Source organism: Orcinus orca, chromosome 2 (genome assembly GCF_937001465.1).
Source record: "Orcinus orca chromosome 2, mOrcOrc1.1, whole genome shotgun sequence".
Classification (NCBI taxonomy): domain Eukaryota; kingdom Metazoa; phylum Chordata; class Mammalia; order Artiodactyla; family Delphinidae; genus Orcinus; species Orcinus orca.
In genome coordinates this window covers 168566905-168588513 of record NC_064560.1, presented here as the reverse complement: position 1 = coordinate 168588513, position 21609 = coordinate 168566905, and the positions used below count along the sequence as shown (strand labels likewise).

At 52.8% G+C, this 21609-nt stretch overlaps 1 protein-coding gene and 1 long non-coding RNA gene across 5 annotated transcripts in view; both read left to right on the top strand.

Moving 5' to 3' along the window:
- ACTN1 (actinin alpha 1) overlaps positions 1-21609 on the top strand; it is a 95629-nt gene that overhangs the window by 32730 nt on the left and 41290 nt on the right. For all 4 annotated transcript variants that reach the window (XM_033432566.2, XM_033432442.2, XM_004262158.4 and 1 more), the window contains exon 2: positions 19892-20006. In XM_033432566.2, the coding sequence (XP_033288457.1) occupies positions 19892-20006 (115 nt within the window). The remainder of the gene's footprint in view (positions 1-19891; positions 20007-21609) is intronic.
- On the top strand, positions 192-14536 carry LOC117202340 (uncharacterized). Its single transcript, XR_004484641.2, has 2 exons — positions 192-687; positions 1369-14536. It is a non-coding gene; the product is annotated as an uncharacterized LOC117202340 (long non-coding RNA).

Sequence of the window (21609 nt, the reverse complement as noted above, 5' to 3'; positions counted from 1 at the left end):
TTTCTGCCCCTCCCTGCAGGAGAGTTCATTCTGCAGAGGCTTCAGGGTGTTGGGAAAAGCCCGGCCTCGGAGCTGCCAGTTCTGGGGTGAGGGAAGCTCTGCCATCTTACTAGCTGTGTCCTTGAACAGGTCCTCCTTCTGAGCCTCAGTTTCCTCATCTATAAAAAGAAGGCAGGGCTTCCCTGGCAGTGGTTGAGAGTCCGCCTGCCGATGCAGGGGACGCGGGTTCGTGCCCTGGTCCGCGAAGATCGCACATGCCGTGGAGCGCCTGGGCCCGTGAGCCATGGCCGCTGAGCCTGCGCGTCCGGAGCCTGTGCTCCGCAACGGGAGAGGCCACAGCAGTGAGAGGCCCGCGTACCGCAAAAAAAAGAAGGCAGTCTGTCTTGCGGGATCCCTGCCAGGACTAAAGGAGATGATGGTGTCCTGTACCTGGTGGGCTCCCTACGCGGGGGCAGGGCTTGTTATTTTGGAAGCGAGCCCAAAGCCAAGGAGCCCTTTCACAAACTCTTCTTCCCCTTCTCTACCCAGAAGGCAAGGTGGTAACGACTTCCTGTTCATTTCCACAGCCCAGAGTTGCCCAAACTCGCCTGATTCTAGGATTCACCCGAGTACCTGTTACTTGTTAAATACCGATTCTCGGCCGCCGCCCCAGAACTTCTGAACCAGAATGGCGCTTGTCGGGTTGGGGTCTGTATTTTCATCCTGTTTTATCAGTAGGCCAACTTGGGAAAACTCGCCTCCCTCAGATTGCCCTCCGGTGGCTGTATCATCTGATCTTCACAAGAGGCCACTGAGGCGGGTCTGAGGCAGGTGTGGCTGCACGCAAAATGGGAGATTTCTAGGTGAGATGGTGAAGTTTAAGGGACAGACCCGAGGTGGTGGTGGTCTGAGCCACTGGTTCCCTCATGGTGGAAACAGAATTAGAACTCAGATCTCCCAGTGCCGTGTGTCCATTGTGCCTGCAGACATTCTAGCAAAGCACGGAAAGGGTGGGGGATGGAGAGAAATGGGGTGACTGGAAAGAGGTGAGTAACAAGGCTGCAGTGGTGGCAGAGGGGCACCAGAGGTGCCCTTCTGCTGCCGGTTGTGGCAGGCCTGCAGAGACCAGCCACAGGGACAGGGGTGTAGGGTGTTGGGCTGGAGCCCTTCCCCCACTGAGATACTTCCCCAGGTGTGCCTTCTGAAAATCAGGGCCCAGGTGAGCATGGGCTTTGTCCCAGAGCCACTGGGAGTCAGCAGGTATAAGGAGGTTAGGGGGTGGCCTGGGCCAGGTGCCCGAGCACCTTCCCGGGGCTGTTGGCGGAGTCCTGGAAGTCCTTTGTGCAGGTAGGTCTCCTTCTCCCTCCTTTCCCCTCCTTTTATGATTAGGTCTGGGAAGCCTTCTAGAAGCCCAGGCAGGGCTGGCTCCCCTGCTCAGATGGTGGAAGGCGGCGTGTGCGGGGAGAGAGGAACGGGCGTGGCCAAGGCCAGCTGGCCGTGCCAGGTACAGGGGCCCACTGTCTCCCTGCTTCCTTATTCCCAAGGTTGGCCTGGTCCATTAAAGGAAAACTAGTTTAGGTCCTCTGTATACCACCCCCCTTTCCAGTTTCCCCTTAAGTGGCTCTTAATGATGCTTTCAGGCTGATTTTCTCCCAGTACTGGTGGAGAGGCTTGGGGAGGGTGGGTGGGAGGCACTGGAATTGCTCCGTTAGGGCGTTCCAGGCTGAGGTGGGCTGCCCTGACCGCACAGCAGCGTCCCTTTTCTACCTGGGGGCTTCGGGAGCTGCTTCTGCCTGGGCGCACCCCCGGAGGGTGATCCGACTGGGCTGGGGTGAGGCGGGCTGGTGCGCAGTGTGAGAGGAAGAGCCCCGCCCCGGGCCGGTGCACGTGATGTGACTTGCTGCTGGGCCCGTGGGAGGGGCCCGAGGGAGGAGAGCCAGGCTGACTGAGCCCGGGGTTAGGAGCCTGGGCTCTGCGCCCGGCTCTCTGGCTCCTCTTGCTACTGTTTGAGGTGACCTTGTGAGCATCTCTCTGTCTCAGTTTTCTCCTCTGTAGAATGGGATTAATGATAGCACCTACCTCATAAGGTGGCTGGGGGGTTAATTGTGTTAATACTGACAGAGCACTTGGGACAGTGAGCTGGGGAGGGCATCCCTGGCCGCTGACCTTCTAATCAGATTGTCAGGCTGAGGACCGGGGGCCTTCTGTAACTGGTGAGTGCTGGAGGTGTCGGCAGGGAGCCGCGTTTCAGTGCATGGCACCCTCACCCATACCGCCTTCCTCGCTTGGCTCGGGTCCAAAACCTGGGTGTGGCCTCTGATCCCTCCCTCCGTCCCTCCCTGAGTATCTCTTGGGCCCACCCACTTCCCTGTCCCCGCCACCACCTCCCTGGTCTGAGCCACCTTCGTCTCTTGCTTGGACCTTTGCGCGGCCCTCTGACTGGTCTCCGCTGACATTTTGGCCCATCTCGGATCTGCTCGTCACGGTGCAATTAGGAGTCTCTTTCCAAGATGCAGGTGTAATTATGTGTAAACTAGTACCTGATTCCTGCATCCACCCTACCCCCACCCCTCAACCCTCAGCTGAAATCAAATAAAACCTCTCCCATTGTTCTCAGGAGACACCGTCCTAACATCCTATGGGACCCCATGCCCCTGCGGTAATGCTGACCTCTGGCACCCCTCTCTTCTCCTCCTGCACCAGCCCCAGTGGCCATTTTCCAGTGGCTTGAGCAGGCCTTCGTCCCTGACCCCTCTGCTTGGGTGGCACCACCCTCCCGACCATCCCGGACCCCACACACGTGCGTTGGGTACCGTCCATCTCGGTTTGCACCTGTTGTTCTGATGTATTTATTAACAGCGCCTACCTTTATTTACGAGTGCCCCAGTTTGGATGATAAACTTAGTGGTCCCCCTTTCACATTTACAATCTCTTCATCTAATTAAAATTCCTCAGCTTTAAAAATTCACTGACTTCCTCAAGGTAGTGGTCGGACATACACCCTGGACCAGGTTAGGGACCCGTTTTAGCCTCATGCCTTCAGAACTTTTCCTGTATGCAGTGAAGCTCGGCTTGCAAATATATACTTACTGATACGAGTTTTTGATTAACATTTGTCATCCTTGTTAGACCACAGGGTCCTTGATTTAAGGGACTATGTCTTGGGCTTCCCTGGTGGCGCAGTGGTTAAGAATCCACCTGCCAATGCAGGGGACATGGGTTCGAGCCCTGGTCCGGGAAGATCCCACATGCCGCGGAGCAACTAAGCCCGTGCGCCACAACTGCTGAGCCTGTGCTCTAGAGCCCGTGAGCCACAACTACTGATCCCATGTGCTACAACTACTGAAGCCTATGTGCCTGGAACCCGTGCCCCACAGCAAGAGAAGCCACCGCAGTGAGAAGCCTGCGCACCACAATGAAGAGTAGCCCCTGCTCACCTCAACTAGAGAAAGCCCACACGCAGCGGCAAAGACCCAACACAGCCAAAAAAAGAATAAATAAAATAAATTTTAAAAAAATTAATAAATAAGGGACTGTGTCTTTACTTGCCCAAAATGTGATCCCAGTTCCTGACACAGTCAGTGCTCATCAGTGAGTGAATGAACGAATGAATGAATTTACCTTCTCCTGCTTACTGGCAGGGGGAGCCTGGAGCCTGCGTGGGTCAGGAGCATGGGCAGTGGCCTGCCTTGAGGGAAGCTGCTGCCATCGGGCCAATCCAAGCCCAAACAAGCCGGTTGCCCACGCCCTGGCATACACACCCCCTCACTTGGCTGCCCCTATAATTATTCATGACCTCTCTCAACGGGCTTTGTGTTTGGAAAGCCAAAAGAGACAGGAGTTCAAACCCTCTTTCCACCTCCCCAAAACTGAGACTTAGGAGAAAGAGTTGCCGGGCCCATTCTGAATCTCTAGGGAGCCACAAGGTCCAGGACCTTCTCGCATGGCTGGATGTGAGTGCTGGCATGATTCTCACCCAGTGTCCTGGGCTGCCCTCCCCGGTCCAGGCCCAGGGACTGCTTGGGGACAGCTAGCCGCACACATCCCCATGTGGTTCTCGGCAGACCTGGGACTGGTGCTGGCCGATTCCTCATTATTCTCCAGCCTGAGCAAAGGTGGAAGGCTTACCTGGAAGAGCCGCAGCCCCCAGCATAGTGGAAAGGGCCCACACATTGGCATCCTGTGGACCCCAGTTCAGATCTCAGCTCTGCCTCTCACTAGCTGTGTGGCTAGGAAGGTTGCTTCCTCTAACCCTCGCTTTCCTCCCCTAACGCAGGATTGTTGAGTGGATTTGCTGAGATGGTGCATGCCTCACCCAGTGGAACTAACAGCCCACGTCTTTGAGCAACTCCAAGATCTTATTCCTTCTCTCTTCCCCTCCCCTTGGGGCTCCCAGAGGTCCACTTTGCCTTCCGTGTCCCCATCTTGGAGTTGAGGGCTTAACACGGTACCTTCCTCTGGAACAAGGTTAGGGGGAGGCTGCGGTGCCCTTGGGCAGCCAGTGTTCTCTGCGGCCCCCTCTCCCACTCACTGCACACTTTCTGAGTTTAAGCCCGGTGCTGGGAGACAGAACGGGTGTGGATCTCCAAGCTCCCAGGAGACTGTGAACACACCCACAGACAGGAGCCCCGTGTCCCACCCCATCCCAGCAGTTAGTTGGCCAGATCTGCCTACAGCTGCACTTCTTCCCATCCTTCTGGAAATGAGGAAGTTTCCATAGACATGTTTCTATTCCTTAGCCTCTGCTCCCTGCTCCTGATTCCCCTGGTGCCCTGTCCCTTGAGCCGGGCTGGCCGTGCTGAGGTGTTGGTCAGCCACCTGGCCAGCAGGCCCGCTGCGCTGGGCTGCCGACGCCCCAGGTCGCTGATGGGTCTTAGTGGAGGCTGGGAGTGCAGGGACGGTGTTGGGCCACGTCCGCCTGGGCCTGGGTGGGGATCTTCATGGCCCACAGGTTGCCTGTGATTTCTTCAGAAAAGGGTTTTGGGGTTTCTGTGCCGCTTTATAATGTGCTGATCTGTGTCTGTATTTGGGGAGAAGAAACTTTATTTTCCTGGACCTCAGGTGAAGAGAATTGGCTTAATGAGGCCCCTCAGCTCATGGCCCACTTGTGGGTCCACCCACGTGAGGCCACTGTGCGTCCATCACGTTTCACCCCGCAGTCTCGCTACGATGGGCACGTAGGGGGTCCCCAACCCCTTCCCTGCCAACACAGCTAACGGAACGATGAACATTCTCCCATGGACCCCCGGGTTCACCATGTGAGGATTTCTTTGAGAGGAGATTTCCCGGGTGGCTTGTTGGGCAGGTACGTGATGAATTTCCTGATGTAGTGCTGGCTTGCTCTCCAGCATGACTGCACAGCCCACACTTCCAGTCAGGCATGAGGGCTGCTGGATTCCTCAGCCACAGCGACATTTGGGGTAATCACCTCTCTAATTGTTTACCAGTCTCTTAGGCGTAAAGGACAAATTATTGTTTTTTTTTGTTTTTGTTTTTTGCGGTACGCAGGCCTCTCACTGTTGTGGCCTCTCCCGTTGCAGAGCACAGGCTCCGGACGCGCAGGCTCAGCGGCCGTGGCTCATGGGCCCAGCCACTCCACGGCATGTGGGATCTTCCCGGACCGGGGCATGAACGCGTGTCCCCTGCATCGGCAGACGGACTCTCAACCACTGCGCCACCAGGGAAGCCCCAAATTATTGTTTTATATGCAACTAAGGAGGAACTCTTAAAGTGCCCAGCCTCTCTGTTCCCTTCCTCCGTTCAGAGTTCCTGGAAGCAGAAACTTCCTCTTAGGCATGGGGTGCTTGCTGTCATGGCTGAGAGTCATGGAGGTTCTCTGCAGAAAGCCCCCCACTCCCCAGGGAGTGGCGGTTTAGAGGGAGTCTGTTAATGCCCCAACCTCCCCACCCCCACCCAGAGTGCACATCACTCGTGGGATTCCTTGCGCCTGGTGATGCTTACACAGCTGCTGGGTTCTGAGGTTGTGCCCCCTGCCGCCTGCTTTCTGCTTCCGCTCTGGCATCCTGAAGGCTCTGCGTTCTCTGGAGCTTTGACCTTTCCCTTGGGAGGCTGCGAGTCTGCCTGCATTCCGGTGTGAGGTCATGTGGTGGTCCCTCGGGAGGGAGGTGGATGACATCATAGCACTGGCATGGGGTCTGGGCTGAGGTCGTCTTACTGAGCTTATGTCCTTGCTTGGGTCAAGGAGCCTAGGGCCAGGGAATGCTGGAGCACAGTGCCGGCTGGTGCATGCTGGCCCAGACTCAAGCACACACTGGGGATGAAGGCGACCTCTGTAACCCCAGGATGGTGCCAGGTGACCACTTAGTACACATGGGCAATTCCATGGGCCCCGAGTAGTTCTCTCTCACTCCTTTCTGTGAACATCCTTTTTCATTTCTTTCTTGTATTTTAATAATGAACTCTAGATATTATTAACAACTTACCATCTGCTTGGCTTTTTGCAAATGTTAGCTCATTGAAACCCCTTAATACCCCAGTGAGAAAGGTATTAACCCCTTTTACAGATGAGAAGACTGAGGTTCAGAAAGGTCAAGAACTTGCTCAGGTCCCAGTGTTACTAAGTGGCAGACCCAGATCACATCCAAGTCATCTGCGCCTAATCCCATCCTCGTAACCGTCAAGCCCGTGGTCCTCAGTGGGATCTCTGGACCAGCAGCATCTGTACCACCTGGATTCTTGTGGGAAATGCAATTTCTCTGCCTGTCCAGAACTATGGAATCAGAAATCCGGGGGGATTCATAAATCAGTTTTAACGAGCCCTCCAGGTGATTTTGATGCACCTTCAAGTCTGAGAACTACCACATGGAGCTATTCTGCTCTCCTTTTTCTCCTTTATTTTTTCTGCCCTGCGCTTGTGTCATTGGGCCAGTCCGTGTAAGCACAGACTTTGGGCCTTGGCTTCTCTTCATGGGTTTCATGCCCACTCTGAGAGGTACAGTGTCTGTCCCTACTGGGTCTGGGGCCTCCAGGAACCCCTCCCAAGTCCCTGAAAGCATTTGATAGAGCTGATATCTCCGCTGCCTCCAGCTGCAAGCCTGGCGACAGTGGCCACCACGGGGGTCAGAGTTCCCAGCACTGTGCCAGAGGAGATGCCTCGAGAGGGCAGGGGTCCCAGCAGTGGACTGTGGGACGGGCCAGAACAGAAGCTCCAGTCCAGCAGGTTATTCAGGGACACAGAGAAGAGACCTGGAAATATTCTTTATCCAAGCAGTGTCTCTTTCCTTCTTGCAAATTTGCAATAATGGTTTGGCCTCTGGAGAGGCCACATGGGGGGCTTGGAGCCTTGTTCCCAGTCAGCAAATCACGCTCAGTAGAAATGACCCTGGCAGGAGGAGGGGTGCTAGCTGCACTCGATTTAACTTCTTGAGCCCCCACTGTCAGTCAGGTATCGTGCTATTTGATTCTTACCATAACCCGGGGGGGGGGGGCAGATTGATTATTCCCATTTCGCAGATGAGACCATCGAGGCTTCAGGCTGTGAAGTTGAGGGTCACAGCTCAACCATACAGAGGAGTCAGGTTAGATGCTCAAGGCAGCCAGACCACAGCTCCCCATATGTTATGAATACCAGGCTGGGCCAGATTCTTGTCATGCGGGGAAGTTCTCTGTGGGGTTGAGTGGCCCACGGCTCTCAGCATCGTGCCAGAGAAACCAGATGACCTCACATGTGAATGACTTTTCCTTCTTTGGGGAAGGAATGTGTGGGCCATTCCTGTGAGCTGCAGCCCACAAGACCTCTGTGCTGTCAGACCCACAAGGGCCAGGATCCGACTCCAGACATGGGGGAGGTGTCAGAGGCAGGCCCAACTGGCCTCCGTAAGTAGTGTCAAGTGTGCCTAGGAGGAGCCAACAGGCCTTTGATGGTTAAGCAGATGTCCTGGGGCGGGACCTGCTCTTCAGAGTAACCACTCCCTGGGGAGGCATCGACAAGGCCAGTGGCACCTGAAGCCCACACAGTGCAGGCCTGGCTCGAGTGCTACATATGCCCGAAGATGAGACCAGACCTCCCACCTTGGAATCTTAGTCTCAGTTACCTCAGTACCTGGAGAGAGCGAGGGTCTGGGGCCTGCCTTTGAGCCTGGTTTCTTGCCAGTGGGCCAAATGGATAAACAAAACAAAACAAAAACCCCTTGATAAAAGACTTAGTGGGGTTCTGGAATATTTCAGTTTTTTTTTTTTAATAATAGCTTTATTGAGATATAATTCACGTACTGTACAATTCACCCATTTAAAGTGTACAATGTAAAGTTTTTAGCATAGTCACAGACGTGTGCGGCCATTACCGCAGTCAATTTTAGATCATTTTCATCACTTCTAAAAGAAACCCCATCCCCCTTAGCTATCACGCCCCCGCCAGCCCTAAGCTACCACTACTCTATTTCTGCCTCTGTAGATACATGTTTGGGTTTTAACATCCAGTGAGCACTTAGTCTGCATGTGGCACTGGGCTAAGCCTTCTGTTTTAGCTCACACAACCCTCCCTCAGGATAGCCGCACGGGGTAGACACTCTTTTCTGTCTTTGTCTTACTGATGTGGAGACTGAGGCTCAGCGAGTCCAGGATCCCAAAGTCCATAGCGACAGAGCCGGCCGCGGGCTGGACCATGGCTGTGGCTCTTCGGTCCCCAGGAGAGGCCAGGCTGTGGATGGTGGCAGACTGGCGGGGGCAGCTGATGCTCCTTGGCCAGGAGCTGAGAGGACAGTCCTTGTTTCTTCACTGGAGTCTGGCGCCACCTGACTTTTAAAACAGCCCTGAATTCTCTCAGGAGCTCCAGGTTCTGCCTGCACCTGCGGGAAGGCACTGGGGTGCTTCCCAAGGGCCTTGGTGAGAAGGGGTGCCTGGGCCTCGCGGAGGGGCTGGCAGCTCTCCTCTCTCCCACTAGGGTGTGGTCATTAGGTCAAATCACCTCCTAGAATGAGCCGTTTGGCCACCTGTGCTTTGGCCTTGTGGCCTTGGTGACCCTCCGGGCATCTGGTGCTGTGTCTCCTGAAATGGGCTGCAGGTGGACATGAACCGGAAACACAGGCCCCTGTTCCTCCCACTCCTGTTCTCACCCTGGCCAGGGGCTGGTCTCAGGGTTTCCTCATCAGTCAGTAGGAGAGAAATAACAGACCTCTTTCTTCCCACCTGTAGAGCTCTGGGAATGATTAACTTTGAATAGAAAGGGAATAGGAAGTGAGAGCAGTAGGACAGAGAACAGTTATGAGGCTCCTGCCCTTTTCTGACGGCTGGCTATTTTGCTTCCATCACCCTCATTCTGACAACAACCCCACAAACTTGTGATATTATGTATCCCCATTTGTCAGATGAAGTAATTGAGGCCTAGACAGGTTCATGAAAGCCACACAGCCACTGAGTGACAAAGGCCGGCTGGATTAACGTTTTTTAAGCATCTGTTGTGAACAGAGCACCAGCCCGTCTCTAAGTACATGAGATCTGATTTGGTCCTCTTCAATGCTGTGCCGTCATAGGTCTTGTTATCCCCATTTTACAGATGGGCATCCTGAGGCTGAGATTGAGAATCCTGTACAAAGAGACAGAGCTAACGAGAGGTGTAGGCCGGGGGCCCAGCTCTTAACAGTTACAAAGTCCAGCTCTTTTGGGAGCCTCCAGCCACCTGCCTCTGAGTTTCCAGGGCCCCAACATTCGCATGGTTTTGGGGGCCAGCGGTTAGAGAGGTGCCCTTTCAGAGCAGAGGAAACCGCCTGGTGGTTCAGCACCACTCCCAGGGGTGGAAAGTAAACAGATCTGGGTGGAGATGTTCTTCAGGACTCTGCTTTTCATCTGTGAGTGAACCAGCTGACTGCTTGCTTTGAAAGGCTGGCAGCCAGCCCTTGATAAGTTAACCAGATACTTCTATTTACGTTACCGGAACACTGGGCATCTGAGATCACTGCTGGCAGGCCTTTGCTTAGACAAACCACCCAGTGCCCACGCCCTGGCCAGGCTGGCCACGTGCGGGGGTCAGAGGGACTCCACGGTGGCCTGAGGGAGAGAGAGTGCTCCCTGGCTGGTCCACAGTGACCTCCCCCGGGCCAGCAAATGCTGCAGAGACCTTGGCCCTGAGCTCTCAAGGGGCCCTGGCCTGACGCTTGCGCATGGTGGCCAAGAGTGGCAGAGGAGGGTGGGCTGTGACTGACAGCCATGGCAGGGCGCCTGCCCAGAAGGGTGTGGAGATCGCAGGGCCGCTGAACTGATTTCTCAGTTGATGAGCCTAGACCAGGACCAGGGTCCTGGTTGCTGTACTCCAGGGAGGGGAAGTCATCCGATGAGAAGCCAGCTTGTACAGGAAGCCCTGTACCACCTTCAAGAGGCTTAGAAACTTGCTTGGGTTTTTCTGGGCCACTGGGCCAGGGGGTACTGCCCTTCATCTCCCCCCGCAGTTAGCAGTTTGCTGTCTGTTGGGGTGGACATGTGGGTGTAATTGCTGCTTTATCTTCATGTCCTGGTCCCTAATTATGACTTTGCTTATAATAGTTTACACTGATAAGGCACTTCAAAGTTTTTCACAACCCTTTCTCTATATGATATATTCTTCTATTACTAATTCTTTTAAATAGATGGAAGAATTTTTCCTTTTTCATCTCTTCCTATTCTTTTAAAATTTGAAAACATTTGTTTTTTCCCCCCCGAGAATTCATGGGCCCTGACCCCCCAATCCCAAGTAATCCCAGAGAAATGGGAAGTTCCCTCTATCTCATCCAGAGGTCTGACTCAGCAGATAAACATATACACAGACTTTTCTTAGATTTGCATGGCTTTTTGTTTGTTTGTTTTAACAGATAATGACTGCACATGGTATAAAATTCCAAGGAAACAGAAGGGTATTCTGTGACAAGAAAACGCCCCACCCTCCCCTGTCAGGAGCCTCCTAGATCCCCTCCCTGGAGGCAGCCACCGTGCCAAGTCCTGTGTGTCCTTCCAGGGATATGCTGGCATAAAGCTTTTATGGACTGTCCAGCAAACTAATAACAGGTGTCTTTTGGTGAGGGGCAGGCGGTCTTGAGACCGAAACCCTGATCATGCGTTGAGCCGTTGAGGTGAAACTGCCCCTGTGGGATTTATTGGCCTCTGACAAGGAGCAGAGCCCATCCATCGCAATCAGCCCTACATGGGAGCTGAAGATTGACCCTGGGTGCTCTACTTGGCCGTGTCTTTTACTTTTGCACGTTATGATGGGACGAGTTGCTGGGCTCTGACCTGCAGGGTCCGGGCCTCATTTGGGGTTACACAGCTGGAAGGGGTTGAGCTGATACATACGAGGTCACACGCATGCCTGGCTGAGCCAGGGCAGAGCCCAGGTTTCCTGACCCCTGTGCTCTGAACAGTAACTCCCCTGGAGTGAACCGGGGCTGGTGTCGAGTGTCAGGATCCCAGGGGAGCAGGAGGATGTGCCTGGGAGAGGTGTGGTCGGCCCGCGAGCCTGGGGCCTGGTGGCCAGCGAGGTGGCAGTGCTGTTCCCTCCACCCGCTGAGCCGGCCTCATTTTGGCTGCAGGTGGGTTGTCTTGTTTACTCAGGACCAATGGAGAGGTCAGCCAGGTGCGGATGGCCTGGATTGTGCGCTGAGGGGAGTACGCGTCACCGAGGAGTGCTAGCAGGGAGAAGGGCAGGGAGGAGATGGGGATTGCCAATCACATTTGCAGCCGGCTGGGCAAGGAAAGAAAGTCATTGCAATTCAGTTACAGGAGCACAGGCACTGCTTGCGTCAGGATGGGTTTTGTTTCCATCGTTTTCTCTCGTTCCTGTGATCGCTCACATGGTTTTAAGCCTGTGGTACATACAGTTTTGTATCCTGCGTTCTTGGTAATTACATATCAGCCTTTTCCCATAATAATATATAGTTTCAGAACCCATCATTTTGGCCGTCTAGTGTTCCATTAAGTGGATGAATCATAATTTATTTAACTAATTCTTTATTAATAGAATTTGGGGCTATTTCTAATTGTTTCCTCTCCAGTAATGCTGGCGAGGATGTCTTTGTGCCCATGACCCTTCTCTTTCTTGAGCGATATTTACCCAGGATAGTGTCCCAGCATTGGGCTAAAGGTTATGCCCGTTTTAGCTCCCCTCGGCGAGTTGCCTTCCACTGGAGTTGTACCGAACCAGCCAGCCTGCTGTGACGTGTTGCGGCTTGGCCACTGTACCCACCCTTTGATGGGAATTAGCAGAAACTTATTTTTGCAGATGTAATAAATGAAAATTGGTACCTTCGTTTGAACTCACAAAACATGGTGGTGTGTGTGCACGTGTGTGTGTGTATGGGGGGGGACGCACATCTGGTTGCCGTCCCTGGTGACAGGTGTGGGTCCTTGATCAGCCCAAGCAAGGAGAGCTCCTGTGGCCCCTCACGGAACATTCTCTCAGTTTTTGCTAGCAGATTCCCCGATGGCAGACGCCGGTGGTGGTCTGCGAGGAGTGTGAACCGTGCTGGGCACAGCTGTCTGCTCACGTTAACACACCATTCGTTCCTGTGTGGTGACTCTTTTGTTAGGAGACTTAGAAAGTTTTCACGTGTTCCCACTGTGGAACCAGAGACCCTGTCAGTCTTAATTCAGATTTATCCTGCCCCTATCTTTTGAGGGGCTGTGGGATGTCTTATTTTTAAGTTGGACCAGCATTTACAAATGAGAAGACTCACATGAAAGTCCAGATTTCTGGCTCCCCTTCATTGGAGGTCTGGCACCTGAGGACGCACGTTCCCATATGAGCCAAGGAGAGACGCCTTCTGTCCCCTCACCACACCTGCCCTGATACCGAGATTGTGTCCTAACTGCCATTATCACCGTGTATGCTCGGGACCAGTTCTCTGTGCCCATGTTGCTCTCCTGAGTGGAAACCCAAAGGATAAGCCCGAGAGGGCCACTGTTTCAAGAGAAATCCATGAGCGCACATGGATGCAAGGGCGCTCGCCAGTCCCACTTTCCGTACACTTTCCCCTTTGGCCTTTTATTAAACCTCTTGTGGCTTAGTTTTCTCATCTGTAAAATGGGGAAAATAATAGCACCTGCCTTGTAATGTTGTTTTGAAGATGGAGTTACGGGGGGTAAAGCACTCAGAAGAGGGTCTAGCAAGAGCAACTGCTGTTATTATTATGATTATTATTAATGGCATGTGTGCTTGTCTTCTCCAGACTAGATTCTCAACCAGGGGTGATTTTTGGTTGTCACAACTTGAGGTGGAGGATGTTACCTGCATTTAGTGGGTAGGGTCCAGGAATGCTGCTAACCATCCTATCTGTGATGCATAAGATAGGCCCCAAACCCTTAACAAAGAAGTAACTAACCCAAAGTATCAATGGTATTGAGGTTGAGAAACCCTGCTCGGACATTTGAGTGTGTGACTCTTGGTCTAACTGAACTCTTCAAACACATCTCTAACCCAGCTTTTCAAGGGCTACCTTGGGCTCTCGAAGAATCAGCATTATAACTTAGCTCAGCCCCCAGGGGGAGCTTGAATCCTCTCCCAGCACCCTCACCAAACACATGCCTTTGGTGGGTAATGCACTGTATACCCAGTGTTTGGTCTGTTCTTTATTACATTGAACTCTAGTCTTCCCTGCAGCTTCCTATCCTTGATCCTAATAATAGTAGCTACCATTTATTGAGCCTTATGTGTGGGTGATTGTACTTAGCACTTGCCATGTGTTGCTGCGCTGATCCACACCACCCTTCGAGGCAGGTTCTATTATTATACCCATTTTACAGATGTGGAGATTGAGGGTTGGAGAAGTGACATCACTTGCCCAAGTTTACTCAGGGCCAGAGATGGGATTAGATCCAGGTGAGTCTTGCTCTAGAATCCACGTTCCTCACCATTACTGCCTGCCTTGTTCTGCCTGGGGCTTCACTCAACAAGTTTATTCGCTCGTCCATGGGAGGATCTTTCAAATATTTAGGATGAGTCCCTGAGTCCACTCTTCTCTCTTCCTGGTCAAAGAGCCCCAGTTCCCAGAATTCTCCTCAAAGACATGTTTCTGATCTGCTTACCATCCAGAACGATCTCCCACCTCTGGACAACCAGCTACCTGCCTTGGGGCTATGCTCCCTTTGCCTCTCTCCATCACGCTGCCCCCAGAGAAGCTGCCCATCCCATGCCCATCCCATGCCAGTTGATGGTCCATCAACTCAAGGCTCTCTGTGCCAGTGCTGACCGGAGTCACCGAGGTTCCCTCTGGGTGGTGTTTTCACTTCACAGTGACCTGTTTTTCAGCGACATGCCACAAGATTCAGCCCACCTGTCTGCCCTTGGTTCTGCTGTTCCCTTCCAGCACCCCACGCACACCTGCACCTGAAATCCACGTCATCCTGGTGGAGCAGAAAAGTATATGGGACTGGGAGTAAGGAGGCCAGGTTGTGAACATACCCAGCTGTGTGGCCTGGGAAAAGTCACTCACCCTCTCTGGTCCATGTGTCCTCAGTTGTAAAGTGAGGGTTTTGGCTCACTGAGGGTTTTGGCTCAGGTGTGCCAAGCATCTCTTCCAGCTCTAACATTCTTTGATGACATGTGTTGGACAGCATGAACTTGTAATATCTCTAATTATTGTGGTACCAGTAATGATAGGTAATTATGGAGCAGTCACTGTGTTCCAGACCTTCTTTTCCGTGTTTTAAGTGGGTTATCTTATTGAATTCTCCACCAACCCCATGCTGTCATTACCCCATTTTACAGACTGTGCCTTGAGGCGGAGCCATGTTGACTCACTTGCCCAAGGTTACCACCTGGCTAGAAGCTGATGGACTGGGGTTTGCCTTGTCTTCTTCAGAGTGATTGAATCCTTTCAGGCTTTTGGATTCTTGCTCTGTGGAGTGATTTTTATTTTTAAATTAAAAAAATAAAAAAAACGATTTTGGCCACCTTGCGGCTTGTGGGATCTTAGTTCCCCAACCAGGGATTGAACTCACGCCCTTAGCAGTGAAAGCACGGAGTCCTAACCACTGGACTGCCGGGGAATTCCCTCTGTGGACTGATCTTAAGCAAGTCCTGTGATCTTCCTGTGCTCAGCATCTTGTGTTTTAACCACTCCCTCCTCCCACCAAGGTCAAGGCTCTGAATGCCACTTGACTTCAAAAGCTCAGCACCTGCGTCATGCTTATGGAGTAGTCCTCTGTACCCCAGATCCCAGCTGAGTGCGATTATTCAGACACCTTTTAGAATCTAAAATTTAGATAATAATGATGACGGTAGTGACTACTTCTTACACAATGTATTTCAAACACATTAATATTATATTATCGTTATTAATATAAATTAACAATATTAATATGTTAACATTTTTCCTAGTTTTTTCGGTTGTGGTAAAATACACTATATTATTATTTAATCTTCATTGCAGTCCTACCTGGCAGGTGCTGTTGTCTCTAGTTTACAGTGTGAAAACTGAGGCTCAAAGAGGCCTGTGTGGCTGAAGTCGCGCTCTAGTGCATATGAGCTGGGGAGCAGGGAGAACATGTTCTCAAAAGCCACTTGCCTTCTCAACACATTTTAAAGGAAATATAGGGAATTCCCTGGTGGTCCAGTGGTTAGGATTCGGTGCTTCCACTGCCTGGGGCCTGGGTTTGATCTCTGGTTGGGGAACTAAGATCCTGTAAGCCACTTGCGGCAGCCAAAAAAAAAAAAAAAAAAAAAAGGAAATATATGGATAGGATACTTGTTAAAGATATAATGGTAATGGAAAGCCCTTAGAGGATTCTGTGTGAAAGCAGGACTGTGAGACCCACAGAGAAGGTAGACAAAGATGCTTCTCTCTCCATCAACTCCATGGGCCTTGGCCCAGCTCAAGTGTCCTGTACTCCCTCACCCCCTGTTGGGTTGGAGCCTGGCCTGGCCCATTTGTAACCTTGGGCTACAGTACTGGATAGTTAAACTGTGTCTCCTTAAAATCACCTTTATGCCAGATTAAACATGGGTAGATGCTTCAAGGTCAGTGAGAAGTTGAACAGGAGTCTGGGTTCTCTGCCAGCCCCTCCCTCTCTGTCCAGGGCCTTCCGAGGCTGTGCAGTGGAGCTGGAGGTAGGTGAAGTGCGGAGAGAGGCGCTGAGAAGAGACCTAAGCTAGCCCTCACTGTAGCTCTGGGAGCATTTCCAGCATGGTGCCCAGGCCCTTTTTCCTGAGACCTGTCTTCACACCCGAGCTCATTCTGCAAGAGTGGGTCCACAGAAAGCCCATCAGTTCCTCCTATCTCCTTAGGATCCCCTGACGGGGCTCTTGGGGCAAGCGGAAGGTCGGATAGGGCAGGGCCTGGTTGGGAGTGAGGCAACAAGATGCCACCTGCCCTTTATTTGAATGAGGCTGGACCGTAACCCTGCTGGGGTAGCACTGCCCACCATGCTGGGGCATCTGGGCTGGAGGCCATGGGGCCAGGGTCTCTAGCCATGGGCATCCCTTGTGGCTGTTTGCTTTTCCTCCTGCTAAGGGGCAGGTGTCCCCCTCTGTCATAATGTGGGAGCTCAGGCTTCAAGTCTAGGGCCTGCCTGTGCCGGAGGAGAGAGCGTGGCTGTGCGGTGTACGTGGAGGACCTCGCTCCTGACCCTGCTGTCTCCCCTCTCAGGCCCCGTCAGCCTCCTCTGCTGGGGATCCACGAGGCCACGGTCAAAGTCACAAGCTTTCTGCCCCCATACCGCAACTTGAGCCCCCTCCGCATAACACATCAGCACCTGTTCAAAGAAAAAGAGTCCCCAGACACAAGCTGTGATCTTGGGGACACAGCGCAGCACTTGCCAGGGTGGAACCCAGGACGGAGTTTAGTGGCTGGAGGCTGGGGGAAGGGTGTGGGCTGGGAGCATGGGGGGCCGAGTCCTCTGAGCCCCTTCCCCCGGAGCTTCCAGGGGAGCTAGCTTTTCTCCTCCCTCCTACCATTTATGGAGCTCGTGTTACGTGGTAGGCACTTTATAAATATTTTCTAGTTAATCTGCCTGACTTTTATAGCGTGCTGTTACTATCCCTGTTTTGCTGCTAAGGGACCCGAGGTTTAGGGAGGTGAGTCTGCAGGTCTCACCTGCAGACTGGTAAAGAGTGGGTCTGAGCGCTGAACCGGATCTGGTGCCCCCCCAAGTGCATGTTCTTAATCACTGAGTTACCCTTTCCTCCATGACCTGAGCTTCGAGCTGCTTGCTGGGGAGGTGGCAGAGGCCCCTTCATAGCAGCCACCTGTAGGGGCCGGGAAGGGAGCTTGGGGTTTTAACCAAGTGCAGCCCCTGAGGCCTCAGAGGCAGGGCTTTGTGTGGGTGTCTGAGCAAACACAGGTGGTGTCAGCCTCCAGGGCTCTGGGACTGGCTTCTCCAGGAAATGGGGCTGGCTGCTTTCAACAGCACTTTTCCTCTTGCAAAAGTGGTACCTTTTTACCCACGTGGCCTCTTCCTCCTTTCTCTCACCCCATCCCCTCTCCACGACTGGGTGGTAAACAGATTTCACAGCCCCTCCAGCTGCGGGGGTCTGGGGATTCCCACCAGGACCCCGGCCCCACTGGACCTGAAAACTATCCCTTTGAGCTGCTGGGGTGACCCACTTCCTGCCAAGTCAGCAGAAAACCCCAGGCAGAAGCTACGTGTGGGCCTGGGAGGGAGATGAGAGTAACGTGCTGTGGAAATGCAAGATGGTGGTAAATGACCACCCCCCTCCATCAACGTACAGTGTGATGACACCCTGGTAGAAGTGCATATACAGGCACATGACAGCTGGGAGAGAATAAGGAACTACAAACAAATTCATATTTATTTTAAAGATTTAAAAATTCTTTAATATTTTTTACATCAAAAAATTGACAGCACAGTGAAAATAAAAACTAAGTAGGCTCTCATCCCCTGCTAGGTTTGCAATGCCAACACGAGAGGAGGGGGACCTGGTAGATACTCTCTCTTGCCCTGCTTCATCCCCTTTCCTCTGAGCTGTCTTCCTCTTCCAGAGGGTCTCTGAGAGCGCTGCTTGGCCCATCACCCTCCTGCACTGATACCATCCAGGTGTGGTTGGATCTTCCAGGACCCTCCCACTTTGCATCCGTTCTCACTTTTATATCCACTAGAATGTCCGTTGCACAGGGCAAGGAATTGTGTTATTTTGTTCACTGCTGCATCTGTGACTCTGTGCCCCGAGACTTTAGGGTGAGTCCAGGTGTGAAGCTGACCGGTGGCCACCATGCAGTGGGATACGGGCAATGATAAAGAGGGGTTGCAGGGTGCCGTGGGCTCACACATCAGCCCAATGTGGCGGGTGGCTATCAGGAAAGCTTTCTGGAGGAGGTGATATCTTAGCCCAGTCTTAGAAGAAGAGTGTGAGTTAGCCAAGCATGACATAAAGGACACTCCAGGCTGAGGGATCAGTGTCTGTCCCCTGCCCACCCCCAAGCTGTGTGCCAGGCTTACGAAAGCTTTGGGACAGCACACGCACATCCCTCTTGTCTATCATGGGTGTGGGCTGGCCTAGAGTGGAGCAGTGTTTGCAGGGAGAGGGAAGTACCCTGTGTTGCTGAGTCTCTAGTGAGATATGATTTAAGAATGAGGCCCAGTGTTGGAGGGGTGTCATAGTGCGGCCCCCTGTCTCCACCTCGTGTGGGCTGCTGGCTCGCCTTCTTGCCCACAGGCTCGTCAACTGTTGGTTTATAAGCCTACGCGGCCATCTCTTCTCCCCAGTACTCACTGCTGTGGCACTGCGCACTTCTCCTGCCCATGTATTGCCACTTCACTTTGGAGTTCCCCAGGGCAAGAGGACGTGGTGGTCGGGTCACGAGTCTGGTGACCTTTCCGAAGAGGGGGAGTATTTCCAGGGTGGTTGCTTGCTGTTACGAGAAATAACACTGTCACCATTGCCACTTTGCAGGACAGGTGGGGAGAGAGCTGGCTGGCCCTGCTGTGGGGGACTGAAGGTTGGCTTTTGAGCCCCTATGTAGCTGAGAGTACCATTTGGTGCAGAGGAGTCTTGAGTTGCCAAGGAATAGATTGGATCTAAAGTAAGAGAGCTCTTCTCTCTGTTTGTGACAGCTGGGGAGAGACACTTGCCCAAGTTCTGTTTGGATGGGCGAGCGAAATGGAAGTGCATGCTGTTTATTTCTCACGTTTGTTGAGTCACGCTGTTCCTTGTGTGAGCCACCAGAGGGTGCTGTTGGCGCAGGATAGCTTGGCCTGCCTGATGGTCGGCTAATACAGAAGCTTCAAGGTGGCTGCTCTCTCCCCACAGATCAGAAAATTACAGCGCTGGTGGTCTTCCATTTAGTCTTGTGACGGTCCCTTTTTGAAATTCTTGCTCTTACTTTTGCACCTTAAGATGCCTCCACCTCCCACCCCAAATACACACACATACACCATGGGGGTACTTACTTCTCTCTCTTTATTCTGACACTGCCCCTCTGAACTCTGTCCCCAACAAAACTGATTAATTTTCCTTTAGCTAGCTGCCAGATGGACAAGGATTTAATAAACTCACTTACCCTAAGGTGTTAATGAGGCTTAATACTTTACCCCTGGGGTCCTCGACCTTGTAACTGTGAAGATCGAAACTACGCCTTATAATCTAAGAGGTGAACTGCTAAGAATGGAATTGTGCCACTTCTCAGTGTGGTTGGGGATGATGTTTTGGGAGGAAGGTTGGGAGGGGAGCTGTTAAAGGAAGGTGCCCACCCATGCCACTGGCCCTGCAGGGCGGCCCGTCAGCTGTTGCCCTGCGGTGAGGTGAAGGAGACTGCGGAACAACCACGCTGAGAGGTTTTATGGGCTCTGCTGTGTGGGTTTCTCACCCTTTATGGTTAGATGTCTTGACCAACAAGGATGACAACACCAGCCTGCCCAACACCTTATACAGAACAACTGGAAAAAGGGCGTGAGACAGACGGGTCCTAAGGGCCTCAGAGACCATGTGGCTTGTGGGAGAGACTGACCACTTGCTCTTCTTTCCTTTGCGCAGACGTTTACAGCATGGTGCAACTCCCACCTCCGGAAGGCAGGGACGCAGATCGAGAACATCGAGGAGGACTTCCGGGATGGCCTGAAGCTAATGCTACTGCTGGAGGTCATCTCAGGTGAGCTGGACCACTGGCCTTGGGAGAGCCAGAGCAGAGGTGCGGTGATGCCAGAGGCGTGGGGCCTCCGTGGCCCAGGATCAGGCACCGCCCCCTGGGTTCTGCCACTTTGGGAATGCTGCCCTGACACCTCCGCGTCTGCTCTGTCCTTGGCTATGGTAGCTTTGGGTGTCTTGAAAAAAGTTGGGGGTGACGTGTGAATTCAGACAAGGAGACTGAGTTTGGTCCTGGCCCTGCTGCCAACTACCTGTGTGCCCTCGGACAAGTCACCGCCTTTCTGCCTCAGCATCCTCATTTGCATAAAGAGGGGTTTGAAGGATGGTCTCTGAGGTCTCTTCTCCAAATGCTGGGACTCTGTGGTCAGGAAAGCAACCATGGCTGACCATCTCCAAACACTGGCTCCACGGCTACCTGTATCCAGGTGATTCCAGTCCCTTATCCAGCCCCCAGCTTGGAATTTGGGTGTCCAGATATCCGGAGGGACAGCTCCTCTCCAATGCATATCTCCTCTTTCTTATGAATACCTGTCCTCCACCATCCCTTAAAGGTTGGAGGGCCCGAGATTCTAGCTTGTGCACTGGAGGATCTTGGCTGCTTTCTCCACTTTACCTTCCACCTTGCCGCCGGTCCTAGGCTAGTCTCAGGCCAGCCTTCTCCCTGGAGCCTCCTTTTAAACACTGCGTCGCACTGGGCATCTTCCCCCACATGTGCCCCAGGGTTCAATGCCTTTGCTCTTTGGCATTCAAGTTTCATTCATTCTGTTTCCTTCTATCATCCTTCTTTTACCTCTGCTACCTCACGGTGTCAGTGCGCCTGCGTCAGCTGTCACCTAGATAATGTCCAGAGGCCTTTGACCCCTCCTCCCAGCTTCTCCCTTCCCACCGCCCTCCGTTACCCACACGCAGCCAGAGGGTCCGTCCAACGGCCCAAATATGGTCGCGCTGTTCCCTGCTTGAAACTTTTCATTGCCTCTCTGGGGCTTTGCGCCTGCAGCCCACATTCCTTAGCATAGCTAGCAGGATCCTTCATGAGCTGGCACCTGCTGTGTTTTCAACTAACTATTCCCCACAATGTGTCAGACTTCAGACCCTCTGCCACACTGGGGGCACACGCAGTCCTCCCCAGACGGCACGCTCTCTGTTTTCTGTGCTTTTGCACAAGCTCCGACTGCCTTCCCCCACTCCCCAATACTTGAAAATATTTTCATTGCAGGTGAAATCTGTGGGGTGGGGTGGGGTGTGTGTGTGTGTGGTAAGATATACATAACATAAAATTTACCATTTTGATCGTTTTAAAATGTACACAGAGGCATTAAGTACATTCACATTGTTGGGCAACCGTCACCACCACCCATCTCCAGACTTTTTCAGCATTCCACACTGTGGCCCCATACGATTCAATGCCAGCTGCCCGTTCCCTTCTCCCTGCCGCAGCCCTGCCCACCACCATCCTGCTTTCTGTCTCTGTGAACTTGATTCACAGATTCTGTTCTAGGTTCCTCGTATTAGTGGAATCATAGTATGTGTCCTTTTGTGACTGGCTTATTTCATTTAGCATAATGTCCTCATAGTTCCTCCATGAAGTAGCATGTATGAGAATTTCC